Raw genomic sequence first — 18,249 nt, forward strand, 5'->3', positions numbered from 1 at the left:
TTAATTCTAATCCCTCGTGTGAGACTTTAGATTGAGTCCCCCAAACGAGACTATTATTTGAGTCCCTTGGGTGATATTTTAAGTTAAACCCCTCATGCAAGACTTTAGATTAAATCTCCTTAGAGAGACTTTAAGAGAGACTTTAAATTGAGTCTCACAGATGAATCTTTAAATCGAGTCCCTCATGGGAGATTCTAAATCAAGTCTCTTATAAATTGGTAAAAATTATGTCCAGTAGGATAAAAGAAAATCATGGTTCATCACTCTACCCAAAGTAAGGTCATATAAGACTTTTTCCCTAAATGAAAGCAAATTTTCCCACTCTTCTCATAATTGGACGGAAAAGATTTTAGAACTGAATCCACATAAAAGAATATTTCCTTCTATTCATTGTACTACTACCAAGCAAGGAAAACTCACTTTACAACAAACTTTTCTTCCTCTCAGCTTTCCATCCTTCCACATTCTTTGAAACCAAACAATGCACAACTCTAATCTTAATATTAGGGGTGATCAAAACCAAACCAACCCAATAGAAAACCGCAAATCAAACCAAACCAAATCGAAACCGCAAAAAACCGCATTTGGTTCGGATTAGTTTGGGTCATCTTTTAATAAAACCGCACGGTTTGGTTCGGTTTGCGGTTTATATTTTGTAAACCGAACCAAACCGAATCAAACCGCATTATGTTACAACCTAAATTTTACTTATCTCACATCCAACCCAAACTTAAACCTATTATACCTTAACCTTATGATTACCAACAATTTTCTCATCCTAACTTCAGTCCCGATCTTCTAAAATCTCTAATAACATTATCGCACCTTCTTTGCCACAAACATCTTTCTTCTTCTATAATCTCTACTCTCTTATATTCTTTCTTTTTCACCTTCTCATTTTTATGTAAATGTTTTGTATTATAGTTTCGTTTTTATCGCACATCTTCTTCTCTAATCTCTCAACACTTTTTTTTCTTTTTCATCTTCACTAATCTCTCGTCTCTTATATTTTTTTTCATTATAGTAATTTTATATTGTTTTATGCTATTATTTTATGTTTAATATTTCACTTTTGTCTAATTTAATTTTTACATATTAAATGGAAAATTGTTGTCAAAATATGACGAGTTTTGTTGTTATTTGATAGTGTATGAATGTCTAAATACAAAATTATGTTGTCATCTATATGTGTATGTATGGCTCAATAAAATATTTGTAAAAAACCGAACCAACCAAACCGAACCAAACCGCATTAGTTTGGTTTGGTTCGGTTCGGTTTTTTTTTTAAAAGCCAACCGAACCAAACCAAACCGCACGATTTTTCTCTTGCGGTTCGGATGATTTTTTTCGTCAAAACCGCCCAAACCGCACCGCGATCACCCCTACTTAATATAAACGCAACCAATCATTTTCTAACATTTTTTATTAGACTATCGAGAACAAGTTGACCCAAGTTTAGATATTAACTAATGACAGATTAAGATTTTCTGTTATCATTCCATTTTAGTTTCAACAAAAAATCAAAAATGGCAACAAGAACCAAACTTTCTATTTGCATGATAGTGTTATTATTTGCAGTGACACTTAGAGGATTAATCGTTAATGCAATAGATGAATGGTCCAACTTTGCTATCAATGAAGCAACCATAGAAGACATACAAACAGCCTTCAACCGAAACGACATCACTTCAACACAACTCGTTGACTTTTACTTACACCGAATCCAAACTCTCAATCCCGTACTCCGCGCTGTATTGGAAGTTAATCCGGACGCACGAGATCAAGCGGACAAAGCTGATTGTGAAAGACGAGAAAATCAGAACCGTTCATTGCTTCATGGGATCCCAGTTTTGCTCAAGGACAGTATTGCCACCTTTGATAAACTCAACACTACGGCGGGGTCGTATGCGTTGTTGGGATCGAAGGTTCCGCGTGACGCGCACGTGGTTTCTAAGCTTAGGGACGCTGGTGCTATCATTCTTGGAAAAACTAGTCTCTCTGAGTGGTATGGTGTTCGTTCTAGCACTGAGCCAGAAGCTTGGTCTGCCAGAGGTGGATTTGCAATTGTAATATGCTAACTTTGTTATCGGTTGATTTATTGAATAACTGATGTATCTGGTCTGATGTATCTGCTCTGAAAAGAAAATATTTGCTTATAATAGTAATTAGAGTAGTATGAGTGGATAAGTAATAATAACTTGTGTTATGCAGAATCCTTATGTTGAATCCAAAAGTCCATGTGGGTCTAGCTTTGGATCTGCAATTTCAGTGGCAACTAATATGGTTACAGTTTCATTAGGGACAGAAACTGATGGCTCTATCATCTGTCCGGCTGATCATAACTCGGTAGTCGGGATCAAGCCTACTGTTGGACTCACTAGCAGGGCTGGTGTCATACCGGTTTCACCTCATCTAGATACTATTGGGTTAGTGCTGACTATTTTAAATATAAAGAACTAACTTGAAATGAAGAAAAAAAAATTATTAAAGGACCTGTTTGAAACTATAGATTAAGTTAAGTTGTTTGATTGTAGTTTTGTCTGTTAATTTTAATTGTGGGAATGTGTTTTTTGTAAAGGCCAATATGCAGGACTGTTTCAGATGCAGTTCATGTGCTTGATGTAATTGTTGGGTTTGATCCAAGAGATTATGAAGCTACGAAGGCAGCGGAAAAGTTTATACCTTCAGGTGGTTATAAGCAATTCCTCAATAAACAAGGGCTTAAAGGAAAGAAAATTGGTGTTTTGAGAAATCCATTTTTGATTCCTTATAATGGATCCAAAGTCATTTCCATGTTTGAGGATCATCTCAATGTATTGAGGTAAAAATACAATATAATTCATGATGCTATGACTGACACTATAATAAAACTGAGACTATCTGTTTTACTTGTAAATTGAAGAGAAAGAGGTGCAACAATTGTTGATAATTTGGAAGTAGAAAATTTAACAATCGTTCTGGATCCTCTCCAAAATGGTGAAATGATAACCTTACTTCCAGAATTCAAGGTGTCCATCAACAAATATCTGCAGCAGCTCATTTATTCTCCTGTGAGGTCTCTAGCTGAGATTATAGAATTCAACATCAATAACCCTATCTTAGTAAGTATGCATAGAGTTTTTAATTTGAATGGTCAATACTCAAATGCATGTGAATTTCTCAAGTTAATTATAACTTTCAATATTTTCAAATTTTATCCGTACTTTTAAGTATCCCTAATATATTATGCGAAGATACTTATATGACATAAAAGCTATGCATCATTTGGAGAGTATATGACTAGAACCTTTAACAGAGAATTATGCTATGTGGCACAAATATTTCACATTCGATACATGTCTGTTCTCTGACACATGTTAGTGTCAGACACCAACACGATAGTGATACTTGTGGTTATATTCAATTTTTCATTGACAAATTCTAATTTTTGTGGGTGTATTATCATGTATATGTGTCTGCGACTTAGTCAATGCTTCGTAGGGAGTTGATCAGTTTAATTTTGGTAGTTTAACACTGAACTGTTTCTGGTTTTTCTGCTAACAGGAAAAGACTGATGAGTATGGTCAAGATTTCTTTGTGGCATCAGAAATGACCAATGGCTTTGGAAAAACTGAAATTGAGGCATTGAAGATGATGGACCAATTGTCAAAAAACGGGTTTGAGAGAGTGATAAAAGAAAATCAATTGGATGCATTGTTAGCCATAGGCTCCAATGCTTCTCCAATGTTTGCAATTGGAGGATATCCTGCAATCACTGTCCCAGCTGGGTATGATAACCAAGGAATGCCATTTGGAATCTGTTTTGGAGGGTTAAAGGGAACCGAGCCAAAACTGATTGAGATTGCTTATGACTTTGAGCAAGCTACCAGTGCAAGGAAGCCACCCCCTCGCTTTTCGTTCACATGAAGAAATTTAAGGATGGTGCCTGACTTGACTGATATGTTTGTGGTGATTGTAGATTTCGATTAACGAAAGTACAATGTCGCATCTTCGTGATTCGTTGATGTATATCTTTTACCTTAGTTTCTGCAATTGAATTAATTATCTGATGTTAACAGTCATCAGATCTTTCATTCTCAGCTTTTCAACCATTTCAAGATTCCATTTATTTTGCTCAGATACTTTGATTACTCATCAAATATGATATCTTGTACTATTCATCTTTAAATTGTTGGGCTTGAAGTAATCATTAACATTTCTGCTAAAACTGACTATTATTACTAGTCATCGCAAGCATGAAATTCCACTTAATTTCCAAAAGAAGAATCCAAATCCAAATTCTGCCGGCCATAATGCTAACGTAGAAAATTTAGATAATATATTTAGTCTTTTGATATTTAGTATTAATACCTTGCTATTGTTATGTATTGTGATACTTTTTTCATTCCTAATGAAACCTAGTCATTTTGTCTTTTCTCTATCTATATCAATCCCTAATGTTAATATGGTATCAAAGAGGTTGGTTGATTCTATTAGAATCTTGGATGTTTGATGAAAACTCTCACTGAATCTATGCAATAAGGTTTTCTTTGTTCTCTCCCTCAAATTTTGGATAAGTGCTTCTCAAATTTTGAATGTGATTTCTTACACGGGAACGTGTTTGTGAAATTTGAGTGTATTTGTTTCGAGCAACACTTTGATTTTGATTACCTTTGGTTCTCTCATAGTTTGTTCTATTGGCTACTGATAAAGATTATCCTCTTCAATCTAATTGCATGAAAAGTATTCTTATCGGAGTTATATAATAAAAAAATGAAAGGAAAAAGGAAAAGGAATTATGTTGATCGAAACTCTCTCAAGTCTAATGATAAAAAATAATCAAAATATGCGAAAGAGTTGGGTAAATGGGATGTTAGTAATTCAAAGATTCATACTTGGATCGGTACTTTTCTTTCTCAGTCAATGTATGCAACTAACAAAATATGATACTGCTACAAAGGTTTGGAACCACTTGGGACGTTTGTATAATCAGTCTATTTTTGCAAAAAGTTATTAGCTAAAAAGTGAAATTAGAGCTCTTAAACATAATGATATTAGCATTCAGGAATTTTATTTGGCTATTACTAATTTGTGAGATCAATTGGCTTTTATAGAATCAGGTGGATTAAAAGTTGTCAAAGTATACACTGACCAAAGAGAAGAACAACGTTTGGTTCAATTTTTGTATGGCTCTTCGTGATAATTATGAGGGTCAGTGTAGGGGTCTTTTAAATCGTACTCCTCTTCCCAATGTTGAATAAATTCTTAATGAATTTTTGGCATAAGAAAATAGACTCAAGTTTCACCCTCATTTACATTCAGAAAAATGAATTCTCACACCTCCTATATATGTCTTTAATGTTTCTTTTGATAAAGAAGCAACAATGACACAAATCACCTTGTGCGTGGTTTTCACGGCCAAGAAGCGGGCTAATTTAGTTAATCGGTCTACAATCATCCAAATTGAGTCATGCCCACCTAGTGTACACGGTAATGCCACAATGAAGTTAATGGAAATACTCTCTCATTTCCATTATTGAAGAAACAACATGCAACTTCACAATTTTTCCAATATATATCCGTGCTAGATGAATCACCTTGTACTTGGTTTTTGCGGCCAAAAAGTGGGTTGATTTAGTTATTCAGTCTACAATCACCCAAATTGAGTTGTGTTCATCTAGAATACACAGAAATTGCATAATGAAGCTCATGGAAATACTCTCCAATTTCAATTCTGAAATTTCTAACGGTTGCAATAGTCCACCTACCCTTTGATGCTCGATCTTTACTTGTTGATACACAACACAACCTGCTACATAGTCAACAATATTCTTCTTAATCCCAAGCCACTAATAATTCCTCTTTGGATCTTGGTACATTTTGAACGAACCCAAAAGAATGGTAAAATCACTTTTGTATGCTTCCTCCAAAATTACTTTCCTTAAGTCTGCATCATTCGAATACACACGTGTTGGTTAAAAAGATGAACTTTATTTGTGGCTTGAGAAAAACCTAGTTGTCCAATCTTAGATTGCAACTCTGCATCGGTAAACTAGATAAACTGAGTCCTTTCCCACAAATCACACGTGATGATCAGGTTTCCCATTAGCACCCCATTCTAAGTCCACGCGAACTGAAGTTTAAGAATATGAAACTTCTTTTACAAATCATGCTTTAGAATCATTAATTCAGCTGTGTGCATTTCTTTCTGGCTCAATGCAGGTGCTACTTTATTTTCCTTTCCTGGATGGCACTTGAACTCAAAATCAGAATCCTTAAGATATTCCAGCCACCTCATCTGTCGCATGTTCAACTCCTTTTTATCAAAGAGGTACTTAAAGCTTTTGTGATCGCTAAACATTTCAAAATGAACTTCACGCAAATAATGGTGCCATATCCTTAGTGCAAACACTATGGCTGCTAATTCGAGATCATGTTCCAGATAGTTCTCCTCATGCAGCCTTAACTGTCAGAACACATATGCCACAACCTGTCTATTATGCATTAGAACTTCGCCTAACCCTTTCTTTGAGGCTTCACAAAACATTTCATGCGACTTTTTAGGATTCAGAATTATTAAGACGTAAGCAGTGGTTAACTTCTTCTTTAATTTAACAAAGCTATGTTCACACTCCTTGTCCCATCTAAAAGGAATTTCCTTACGAGTAAGTCTAGTCATCGGTAATGCTAGCTGAGAAAACCCTTGGATGAATCTATGATAATATCCCGTTATGCCTAAAAAGCTTATGACTTCTAAAACACTCTTTGGCAGTTTCCAATTGATCCCTGCTTTTACCTTCGACGGGTCCACTGCCACACCTCCTTGAGATATGGCGATGCCAAGGAATTTAACTTCGATCATCCAAAACTCACACTTACTATGCTTGGAAAAAGTTGTTTTTCGCTCAACACTGATAGGAAAATTTTCAAATACTTTACGTGCTCTTGTGAAGAACGGGAGTAGATGAGGATGTCATCTATAAAGATTATAACAAACTGGTCCAAGTAAGGCTGGAAAATCCTATTCATGTAATCTATGAAGGCTACAGACGCATTTGTCACCCCGGACGATAATACAAGGAATTTTTAATGTCCGTAAGAGGTTCTAAATGCAGTCTTTAGAATGTTGGAGTTCTTAACTTAGATGTGATGGTAACTTGATCGTAAATCAATCTTCAAAAACATGCAGGCTCCTTTAAATCGATCCATTAGTTCATCTATCAGAGGTAAGGGATATTTATTTTTTATGGTAACTTTGTTCAACTAGTGTTAGTCAATGCACCAGCGCATCCCACCATCCTTCTTCTTTACCAACTAAACTGATGCTAGGGGTGTTCATGATTTATGAACTGCATTGAACCAAATCACATTTATGATTTGGTTCAGTTTGCAATAATCACTTCAATAAAAATTCAATTAATTGTTAAAATGGTTTCAATTCAATTTAAAACTATTTTAGGACCAGTTTATATTTATAAATTAGTTTATTATCAGTTTGCAATATTAAAACAATTTTATATTTTGAACTTTTTTAAATCCAATTTTTATAATTTCATAAAAAATTTAAAATTTGTATATTTAAAAAATCATTTAAAAAAAAAAAAAGATTTCGAGTTGCAAACTGAATTGTTTGTATTTAACATGTAAAAGTTCAGCTTCCATCAATTATAACAAGATCCCTTATTTCGAGTTTTAAGGGTTGTCTCTTTTGCACCGTTGTCGACTTTATATCTATATCAATCATTGTGATTGATATCAGATTGTATGGATATCCATTTCATTTTCTGATGGTGGATTATTTGGCTCGAAAGAGTCGTTTGGCTTACTGTTTTTATCACATGGTTTTTGTGGTATTTTGTTATAGTGGGTTGCTGGAGTGTGAACTTGTTTCCGTGTTGGCGGTCCGGTTCATTCGCCATTCTTCAAGATTTGGATTTTGTGTTTATCACTTCACAAACTACTACTTTTTTTTTGCAATTCGGTTTCGAGCTTGTACGCAGGTTCGCTGGATTGCACTTGTAGTGTGTGTTTGTTAGCTAAGAATTTAGATCTAGTTTTTCTTTATTTACCCTTTAAGGTTGCTCTGTTCTCTTTTTGGTTGTATGTTTTACTGGGTTTTGGTTTTTGTCTCCCCAGTTCTTTGTACTCTGCTTTTTATTTTTATATATTTGCAACTATTAAAAAAATAGTTTATAAAATGAAATTGGTTCTGAACCAATTTTAAACTGAATTTGAATTGTTTAAATTAAATAGTCAAGAATGGAAGACATACAAGGTTAATCAAGAATACTCATCCGTTCACCGATATTGAACAACCTTCACATACCCAGTGCGTATTTACATTCCTATTTGTATCACAAAATCTTATCCCAAGTCTTTCAATTGATCATCTGTTTTCCGTTACTCCTTTGACAGAATCTCCGTTCTTCAAAGCTTTCACTCGGTTGAATCCAAATTGCAAAGACTTATGCAAAATCCCAAATCAATCCTTGATCTTGGAGGAAAACCCCAATTGGATTTTTCTCGAAACCCCCAAATAATTTCTAACCCAATTGATTACAACAAACCTAATCGAACCTTATCAAACTATCTCTTGATCACACAACAAAATTGAGTATGTGTAGTTGTATGTATGTATGCAACGAGACATGATGAAGATGAAGAAAAATTCCTTGTATGTTTATGGTTTCAATCACTTATAAATGATGGATGAATGCCTATATATGTGTATGTATGAGTGAAAGAAATAAGAGAAAAACCAGGTTTGCAAAATTATGAATATGAACAATTTTATATCATAATGTATTAACCCATTTGCATAAGGAGTCGACCCATGCTGCCAGGGAGTAAAATCTTACTTCCTGATAGTCGACTTCAAAAGGACAAATTTTAGAAGTAAAAAGCTTTCAGTGGGAGTCGATCCATAGCTCGAGGAAGTCGACACATTCGTGTTGTGTGTCGACTCATCATAAGCTTAGTGTATCGACTAATCCTGGATATGGATTTTGATTCAAAATAGCTTTTAGTGGGAGTATAGCTCGAGGGAGTTAACCCATTTGTTTTGTGTGTCAAATCCAAATGCCTATGTATCGACTCCTTTGCGGCATAGAGTTTTGTTTTCATTTTGCTTCAGAGTGAGTCGATTTCTAACATGGATGTGTCGACTCCTAACATAATATTTTTTTACGAAAATTCATATTTTTGACTTGTTATTTAAGTGTTTTAAGATAAAAATGCAACTAAACATAAAAAGATTATATATATATATATATATATATATATATATATATATATATATATATATATATATATATATATATATATATATATATATATATTAAAATTTTGATTATTTTTTATTTTTATTATATTAAACTATTATAATTGAGTATTTTAAATTATATTTAATAGAGATAAAGAAATTTTATTCTTATAACATCTGCTAGTTTCTAACTTAATTCAAGTTCTGTATAAAAAACTTAATTACAAAGTTAAGATGTACTATCTACATCCCTAAGTATAAGACTCTTTAGTTTAAACCATGAGAATTAAAAAAATTAAAAAGAATTAAAAAGGTTAGTAGAACTATTAAATTTGTTCATTATTTGTATAAGTTTATAAATTTATTTTTAGAAGAGATAATTATTTAATATTTGTGTTAGAGTATTTAGTCTAAATTAGTGGGAAAAAAATTACAATATAAGGAATAAATAGGTAAGAAAATCATGTAGACATTTTAAAATTTAGAGAATATTATAAAAATTAATAAATTTTATGACTTATTATGTAATTATGTAATGTTGTGTTTTCGAGCTTATTTTTAAAATAAAAAATATATAGTTTTAATAATTTTTTTTTTCATGAGTGTAAAACTGCTCTACGTCTGTGGATATCAATTAATTATTTTTTTTCATATTCAATGTCTTCATTTATTGTTTATACAATTATATATGTTTTTTTTTTTTTAAATGTCTATAATAATTGGCTTAGACCCTGCTCCATTTTTGGCATTGCAGTTCTTCAAAGTCACCCTACTTGCTTCTCATACTCATAATAACCATTAAACCCACTCCCTCTTCAACTCAACACCTTCCTCAAATTTGAACCGCAAAGAACTAGTGTGCAGCTTCTATTTCTGAAATGAGAACAACAACCATAATTTCCATTTGTCTTGTGGTGTTAATTGCAGTGGCATTAAAAGGATTCATAGACAAACACCAAACAAAAGATGAATATTCAGATTTTGTAATAAGTGAAGCAACCATTGAAGACATACAAGAAGCCTTCAACAGAAACCAACTCACTTCAAGAAAACTCGTTGAGTTTTATTTAAACAGAATCGAGGCTCTCAATCCTGTACTTGGAGCTGTATTGGAAGTCAATCCGGACGCACGAGATCAAGCGGAGAAGGCTGACTCTGAGAGAGGAGAAAATCAGAACCGCTCATTGCTTCATGGGATCCCTATTTTGCTTAAGGACGGTATTGCCACGTTGGATAAACTCAACACTACGGCTGGGTCGTATGCGTTGTTGGGATCGAAGGTTCCACGTGATGCGCACGTGGTTTCTAAGCTGAGGGATGCTGGTGCTATTATACTTGGGAAAACTAGTCTTCCAGTGTGGTATGGGTTTCGTTCTACCAAAACGATAGGACTAGCTTGGTGCCCCAGAGGTGGATCTGCTTTGGTTAGTACTCTTCACTATCACGCTCTTTTACTTACCTATTCCCATATATCACTAACACTGGTGTGATTAGTCTGACACTTATCATATGATTTATAAGGAAATGTTTGAAAAAAATTATTAATATATTTTGAAAGTCGGAGAGTATCTTACGACAATGAAAAAAATTTTTAAAAAAATTATAATTAGAGGGAGAGTATATTTTTATGATTATGTATTTTCTCTTATCTCCTTTTAGGTTATGTACAAAATATGTTTCATTTCTTAAAAAAAAAAAATGTTACCATGTTGATTGCAGTGTTCATATGAAATACTAATTTTAATTTGGTTTTTTTATCTTTCTGCTGAGTGTCAGAAATTGCAACATGCATTGACTGACACATACTACATTGGACAACTCAAGCAAATGTGGCAATAATTTTTTTCTCTCTGACACTTCTCATCTACACTTTGTAGTACACACACTGGAGGCACATTTACAAATGGTAAAGATATTGATCAAAAGGAAATTAAAAATATTAAATTTGATATTGCATTATTTGTGGCTTTTTCGATGATAAATGAATAAAGAAAGGTCAAATAAAATCATATTTTTTGAAAAATAAATAAATTGATGCATGTGAATATGTTTAATTTTCAATTTATATTTCTTTATTCATAATATTAATTCTTTGTTTAATTATAATAAATAAATGAGGATAATTTTTCTATCCATCAAAAAAATTAAATAATATACCTTCAACTATCACATGATAATATTTGATTTTAATATATTTAATTATTTATTAAATAATATAATTATTTTTTATTTGGATCCGTCTGAAACTAAATCTGACCGAACTAAATTAATATTTAATTTTTTATTTTTATTATTATATATTGGTACATTTTAAAAATGGAACTCAATAATATTGTTAATTGTTATTTACTTTATTCACAAAAATACAAGAAAATACAATATAAAATTTTAATTATTATTTACTTTGTGCTTTAAAGTATGACAACAATGATCAAATTAATGTCAAATGATATTGAAAATATTATTACGTAATAATTTTTTTTCAATAATAAAAATATAATGCTATTCTAAAATTTTGATTATTATTTTTTTTTAAATTAAAAGATAAATGTTACTGAATTTTATAAAAAATAATTTTTATGGATTTAGTTTGATAAATATTAAACCGAGTAAATTCATCTGATTTATCCGATAAATCGATCTAATCAAATCTGTCAAAAATCAAAATTTTATCGTCGAAATTAAGTTTTTGGCCCGATATTGATCCAAACCGACCGATTGTCCAACCCTATTTTCATGACCAACAAATTCTTTAATTTTTGAAATTTCAATTACAAGTGTGAGTAGTATGAAGACAATTCCGAGTGTGAGTAGTGTGAGAAAGTTCTACATTGATTAGAAATGTAGAACTTGAACATTTATAAATGAGAGAACCTACACACCTATTATTTTAGGTTTTGTTTGAGGGGGAGAGAAAGTCTTTTAAAAACAATTTTTTAAAATAATATATAGAAAAATATTTAACAATTTTTGAAAAAAAAAGTGATTTTGAATAGAATGATAAAAGAATGTTTATCATTATTATATTTTTAGTTTTTCAAATTCTATAACAATATACAAGATATTTGAAAAATTTAGGTAAGTCCTCCAAAATCATTCTTCAAACCAAATTATAAATAAAAGCAAACTCTCTCAACAAAAATCCTTTAGTTTTTTCCACTTAATTTTTTTTCAAAGCCCTCATCTCGCTTTCCCTCAGAACTCACAGACACACCCTTAAAATTTTTGATAAGTATATGATGTGTCTCTCACAAAAAGTGTGTTACTCCTAAGGAATTTGTCACAAATTAAAAATACTCCTCTTGTAATCCTCAAATTTCCCCAACATGCATATCACCCATCACCCTGTTCACTATGTTTTGATTAGACAAAACATCCCATAACTCTTTGTTTGATTAGTGATTAGTGTGATCCTCTTAAAATACTCAACATTTTTTTCATTGGACTTCATTTCTACGACGTGAATTATCTCTTTAATATTTGCAATCAAAACTTTTTTTAAATTTGTCATCACCGACATGACCCATCTCAAGAATTCAGTGGTGGGGCTAGAAATTTTAGAAAGTCCGGACAAAAATTTTATACACTGTTTTTACTAATTTTACACCATATTTCTACGAATTTTGCCCTTCATTTTGTCTAAAAATTTTATATTTGATTTTGTCCAAAAATTTCACACCCTATTTTTACTAATTTTGTCCTTAATTTTGTCTAAAAAATTACTAATTTTGCCCCTAATGTTGTCTAAAATTCGACTATTAGGTAGAGAATACATAGCGAAAGGAGGAGTTGAGTCCGGGCTCGCTGGGCTGTAATCCGTCCATGTCAAAAATGCCCTGAACCCACTTTTATTTTGTAGCATTTTCAATTTTCTGGAAGTTGTCAAAACTAGCAGATGGAAGAAAAACATCGCCTTCAAATATTTCTTCTTAGATTATTAATGTGAAACTCATTGAGCATAAGTTAGATCATTATTCCATAATATCTTGGAAATCAAATATCACTTTCTTTTGCTCCATCGACCGCGACTCTTGTTGTCAAGAATTGTTAACTTCATACTAAAGTTTTTGTCAAAATTTTCCATAGAACTTGTCATCTTCCCTCAATGATTGAAAACCGAATGAACAATGGAATCTTGAGAACAATTTCAAACCTAAGAGCTTGAGGTTTATATACCACTTATTAAAACTTATTAACTCAAAAGGAAAAGAAAAAGAAATGGATTGAAATTGATTACACTCATCCCTATCACTCATGATCACTAAAGTGATTAGTTATACACACTGAGAATTGGGTTTGCAAGCACTATTGAGGCCCTAAACACTATAGCCAACTTAGTTAGTTACTTGCACAACAGGTAACATAATTAAATTAACTAACTAGTATTTGAGTAACATTTCAACCCTATCTATTCGTCGCGTATACTAAAGTAGAGGTAAAGTATTTTATTACTGTTTGGTAAATATGGATGTATGATGATTACCTATGTTAGGCAGAACCCTTATGTGGCGTCGCAAAGTCCATGTGCGTCTAGCTTTGGATCTGCAATATCAGTGGCAACTAACATGGTTGCAGTTTCTTTGGGAACAGAAACTGATGGCTCCATCCTTTGTCCAGCTGACCACAACTCGGTAGTCGGGATCAAGCCCACTGTTGGACTCACTAGCAGGGATGGTGTCATACCAATCTCACCTCGTCAAGATACTATTGGGTAAGTGCAGCACCTTTTGGTGTGCTTACAAGTTAAAAGTTACAACAACCTTGTTGACAATTTTTAATATAAATGACTAACTTGAAACAAAAAAAAAATAAAAGATAAAATGACCTGTTCTAACTATAAATTAATTTATGTATGTATTTTTTATTACAGGCCAATGTGCAGGACTGTTTCAGATGCAGTTCATGTGCTTGATGTAATTGTTGGATTTGACCCAAGAGATTATGAAGCTACAAAGTCCACGGAAAAGTTTATACCTTCGGGTGGATATAAACAATATCTCAATAAACAAGGGTTGAAAGGAAAGATAATAGGTGTTTTGAGGGATCCATTTTTGGTTGGATCAAATGTCACTTCCATCTTTGAAGATCATCTCAATGTGTTAAGGTAAAAAATACAATATAAATCATAACACAATTTCACTATGACATTTTATCTATAATAAAACTCAGAATGTATCTGTTTTATTTGAAAATTGAAGAGAAAGAGGTGCAACAGTGGTGGATAATTTGGAAGTAGAAAATTTAAGCACCATTCTGGACCCTTTCCAAAGTGGTGAAGTGACAATCTTACTTTCAGAATTCAAGTTGTCAATCAACAAATATCTGCAGGAGCTCACTTATTCTCCTGTTAGGTCTCTAGCTGAGATTATAGAATTCAACACCAACAACCCTAGTTTGGTAAGTATTTATGTAGATAATTTTAATTTAAATATCTGAATCGACATATTGGTGTTATGTTCGATGTCTTAGTTTGTGTCGTGTTTTTTTATAGGTATGTTGTTTAGTTTAATTTGACATCTTAGTAGTGATCTGCTTATGGTTTTCTTGTAACAGGAAAAAACTACTGAATATGGGCAAGATTTATTCATGGCATCAGAAATGACTAGTGGCTTAGAAACAAGTGAAATAATTGAGGCCTTGAAGGTGATGGATGAATTGTCAAAAAATGGATTTGAGAGAGTCATAAAAGAAAATCAATTGGATGCATTGTTGGTCATAGGCTCCGATGTTTCTCCAATGTTAGCAATTGGAGGGTATCCTGCAATCACTGTCCCAGCTGGGTATGATAGCCAAGGAATGCCATTTGGGATCTGTTTTGGTGGGTTAAAGGGAACTGAGCCAAAATTGATTGAGATTGCTTATGATTTTGAGCAAGCTACCATGGCAAGAAAGCCACCCCCTCACTTCTCATTCACATGAAGAAAATTAAGGATGATACCTTACTTGACTGATAGGCTTGTGGTGATTGTTGATTTTCATTAATATAAGTACAGCATCGCATTATCGTTGATGCATATCTTTTACCTAAAATTTTCCAATCATATTAATGATCTGATGTTGAAAATAGATTCTCTCCAATCATAAATTTAGTGTCATCATATTCCGTGCACTCCATATGATGCATTAAATCAGATTTTTATATAACATTAAGTTTTTATTAGAATTTTCATTTATTTTACAACAAGGTTTTAAAAAATGGTCTCACAGCAAAAACTATCACGACAAAACCGTATCAGAAAGTATTGATACCGATATTGTTATTCACCGTTTTTATGATGAAAAAGAATCGTAGTTAGTTCACACTGCAATGACCGTAATCAGTACCGACTGAAATAGCTAAACCCTTTATGTTACCGCGACCTTACTAGTGGTCCTCTATTTCACCTTCAAGAACATCTTGTGGCTGTGCAATGAGATGCATCTAATCATGAAAGAATAAGCCCCACTGCACCAACTATTTTTGACTGGTTACAATTTTACTCTCTCCATAATAGAACCAAATCTCCTTGTTGCATCAATTCTCACCTCTTGAATAAAGTGAGTTATAGTACGAAAAAACTTTAACCTTTGCCGGGTTGCTAAAAGCAGTTCAACTACCCCAGTATCACTTCATAATTATGAAAGAAATTAGCCAACATACTGTAGTGGAAGTATCGCTGTAATGTTGTTTTAAAAGTTAAACCATATTTGATATTTCAAATATTTGTTTGGGTAAAGTGTGCAAAATATTCTCCATCAAACAATACCTAACATCTTAAAAACAGTAACGCACAATTGACTAACTCCACAGAAAAAAAAAAAAGGAAATAATCTATTTATATACACCACACACATGCCTAGAAGAAACCAAATCCACAACACAACACAAACCAACCCTGCAAAGATGGCTAAACAAAATGTGGTGGTGGTGATAATGCTTATACTGAATGTTATTCTTCCATCACCAATTCAAAGCTTGAAACTAAAAGCATCTACCTGGGGTAAAACTTTTCTAAGAAAGAACCAAGAAACAGAAACAAACCTTCAGTTTTATTTCCACGACACACAGAGCGGAAAAAACCCAAGCGCTGTTAAGGTAGCCGAACCGGTAGACAACACCAAGTCATTCGTCACCCAGTTCGGAAACATCTGGATGGCGGATGACCCTTTAACAGAAACATCTGATCCGAAATCCAAGCTCGTCGGCCGGGCGCAAGGTATTTATGCATCATCATGTCAGCAGGAGCTCGGGCTTCTTATGTCTCTGAGCTACTCGTTTGTTGATGGACCGTATAACGGTAGCACGTTTGCTCTTGTTGGGAAGAACTCTGCTATGAACCCGGTTCGTGAGATGCCTGTTGTTGGTGGCACTGGGCTTTTCCGTATGGCAAGAGGTTACGCCATTGCTAAGACTCATTGGATTGATATAACCACTGGTGATGCTATTGTTGGCTACAATGTCACACTCGTTCATTAGAGTTAGTTAACCGTTTTTCTTTTATTTCTATATAAATAAATCACTATATAGTTTATCTACCTTTCTATAATATGCACACACAATCCAGTTTCATGTTTTATTGTACTTTTGCTTTGTTCTTCTTCAAACGAATGCAGCTTTTTGGCCGTGTTCTGAGTTATATATCTTTTATACGTATTGGAATATTATTGTATACCGGTTGGGATCTTCCAACTTGAGGGAAGAGGACTTCTCTCTAACTTTTCCTCTATCTCTCTCAACAAACAAACATGTATTATTTGAATGTGTTTGGCATTGTATGAAAATGACAAGAATGTAGGACCATTCTCTTGGTTGTTTTTATTTCTTTCTTAATCTTTTTTTTCAATTTTATCGTCATTAAGAGAGAGGTAGGGAGGATTAAGGGAAATTGAGGAGGTTTGCAGGGGTGGGAATGATTCTTTTTGATGGGGTTTGTTAAACAATTTTGATGGATTGGAAATGATTCTTTTTCAATGGGGTTTGTTGAACAATTTTGATGGATTGAGAATGATTAAAATGGTTAAGTGGGATTGGTTTTTAGTTGCTAATAAGGTGATGTGAACTCTTTGGTAGGCGGATTGGAATACCTTTTTGGGTTTTTGTTTTGTATAATTCCTTTCTTGTTTGGACCGGTGATTTTTTCTTGTTGTATTGATGGGTTGATGTTTACTGTAGAAATTGGTAAACAACCGCTAGTCATTCCAAAGCCTACAAACTAAGGGTTACTTGCAAGATCGACTAGTTGATCCTAAGACACGTGCTAATGCAACCAATATTTACTTGTCCAATTCGACACGAAGCCTAATTCTATGGGGAACAGTTTCCTACAAAGAGATTGAACAAGCAATTTTCCACACAAGACAATGATGCTATCGACTGCAGATAACTCGTAACCGACAGACCTTGCAACATTTAAAGGAAATATACAACGAAGACATCTTTGGTGAATTCCATCATCGTAACAGAACCACTATCAATATCGTAAACAATAACGTAAAAAGACAACTCAAACGTAAATGAAACTAAAAGAAAGTGTTTCAAGGGAACAATTGAGAAATATGGAAATTGCATTGAAATAAAGATGGTGATTCACGTACATTAGCACTCTTGAAACTATTGCTTCCTCACACTGGGAATGTAAAGTTTTACATGTGATTTTAGTACAAGTGAACACCTAGAGCTCTTTGTGCGATCTCCTATTTATAATACGCTAATATAACTGCCTATATGTGAAAATAACTGCAAAGTAACTGGCTGCAGGCTAGATGTCTTGCCACACGATCTTCATAACTATTCTCCACGTTTCTGGCGCTCTTTTTAGAAACTACTCCCTTGCCAACCGCTGGTATTTGAATTTCAAATTTAGTCCGCTCAATTCTTTTTCTCGACACTTTCCCCCTAACGTGAACATAATCAGAAATTTTACTAAGTCTAAATTTCTTTTATGGTCGACAAAAAGAAAGATCGACCATTGCTTAAGTGGCGTCGACTTTCCCTTTTTTGGCAACTTAACCCTTTGTTCCTTTTTCCC

At 33.3% G+C, this 18,249-nt stretch overlaps 3 protein-coding genes across 3 annotated transcripts; all 3 read left to right on the forward strand.

Moving 5' to 3' along the window:
* The first annotated feature begins 1,477 nt into the window (after nt 1-1,477).
* Nucleotides 1,478-4,389, forward strand: LOC131641169 (probable amidase At4g34880). Its single transcript, XM_058911475.1, has 5 exons — nt 1,478-2,066; nt 2,212-2,426; nt 2,579-2,821; nt 2,903-3,101; nt 3,544-4,389. Exons 1-5 carry the CDS (start codon nt 1,527-1,529, stop codon nt 3,904-3,906), a joined length of 1,560 nt encoding a protein of 519 aa, XP_058767458.1. The 5' UTR covers nt 1,478-1,526; the 3' UTR covers nt 3,907-4,389.
* Nucleotides 4,390-10,003: 5,614 nt separating this feature from the next.
* LOC131641171 (probable amidase At4g34880) lies at nt 10,004-15,700 on the forward strand. Its single transcript, XM_058911477.1, has 5 exons — nt 10,004-10,665; nt 13,738-13,952; nt 14,112-14,345; nt 14,440-14,638; nt 14,795-15,700. The coding sequence occupies exons 1-5, from the start codon at nt 10,120-10,122 to the stop codon at nt 15,158-15,160; spliced, it is 1,560 nt and encodes a 519-aa protein (XP_058767460.1). The 5' UTR covers nt 10,004-10,119; the 3' UTR covers nt 15,161-15,700.
* Nucleotides 15,701-16,071: 371 nt separating this feature from the next.
* On the forward strand, nt 16,072-17,039 carry LOC131641166 (dirigent protein 23-like). Its single transcript, XM_058911473.1, has one exon. The coding sequence runs from the start codon at nt 16,074-16,076 to the stop codon at nt 16,695-16,697; it is 624 nt and encodes a 207-aa protein (XP_058767456.1). The 5' UTR covers nt 16,072-16,073; the 3' UTR covers nt 16,698-17,039.
* The last annotated feature ends 1,210 nt before the right edge of the window (nt 17,040-18,249 follow it).

This window comes from Vicia villosa, unplaced genomic scaffold, assembly GCF_029867415.1.
Source record: "Vicia villosa cultivar HV-30 ecotype Madison, WI unplaced genomic scaffold, Vvil1.0 ctg.003544F_1_1, whole genome shotgun sequence".
Taxonomy (NCBI): domain Eukaryota; kingdom Viridiplantae; phylum Streptophyta; class Magnoliopsida; order Fabales; family Fabaceae; genus Vicia; species Vicia villosa.

Excerpts from the sequence above, each read along its gene's own strand:
- LOC131641169 (XM_058911475.1), top strand. The coding sequence starts at position 1,527 with ATGGCAACAAGAACCAAACTTTCTATTTGCATGATAGTGTTATTATTT. Across the intron at positions 2,427-2,578 it reads CCTCATCTAGATACTATTGG|GCCAATATGCAGGACTGTTT; the intron begins GTTAGTGCTGAC and ends TTTTTTGTAAAG. Across the intron at positions 3,102-3,543 it reads ACATCAATAACCCTATCTTA|GAAAAGACTGATGAGTATGG; the intron begins GTAAGTATGCAT and ends TTCTGCTAACAG.
- LOC131641166 (XM_058911473.1), top strand. The coding sequence starts at position 16,074 with ATGCCTAGAAGAAACCAAATCCACAACACAACACAAACCAACCCTGCA.
- LOC131641171 (XM_058911477.1), top strand. The coding sequence starts at position 10,120 with ATGAGAACAACAACCATAATTTCCATTTGTCTTGTGGTGTTAATTGCA. Across the intron at positions 10,666-13,737 it reads CCAGAGGTGGATCTGCTTTG|AACCCTTATGTGGCGTCGCA; the intron begins GTTAGTACTCTT and ends TATGTTAGGCAG. Across the intron at positions 13,953-14,111 it reads CCTCGTCAAGATACTATTGG|GCCAATGTGCAGGACTGTTT; the intron begins GTAAGTGCAGCA and ends TTTTTATTACAG.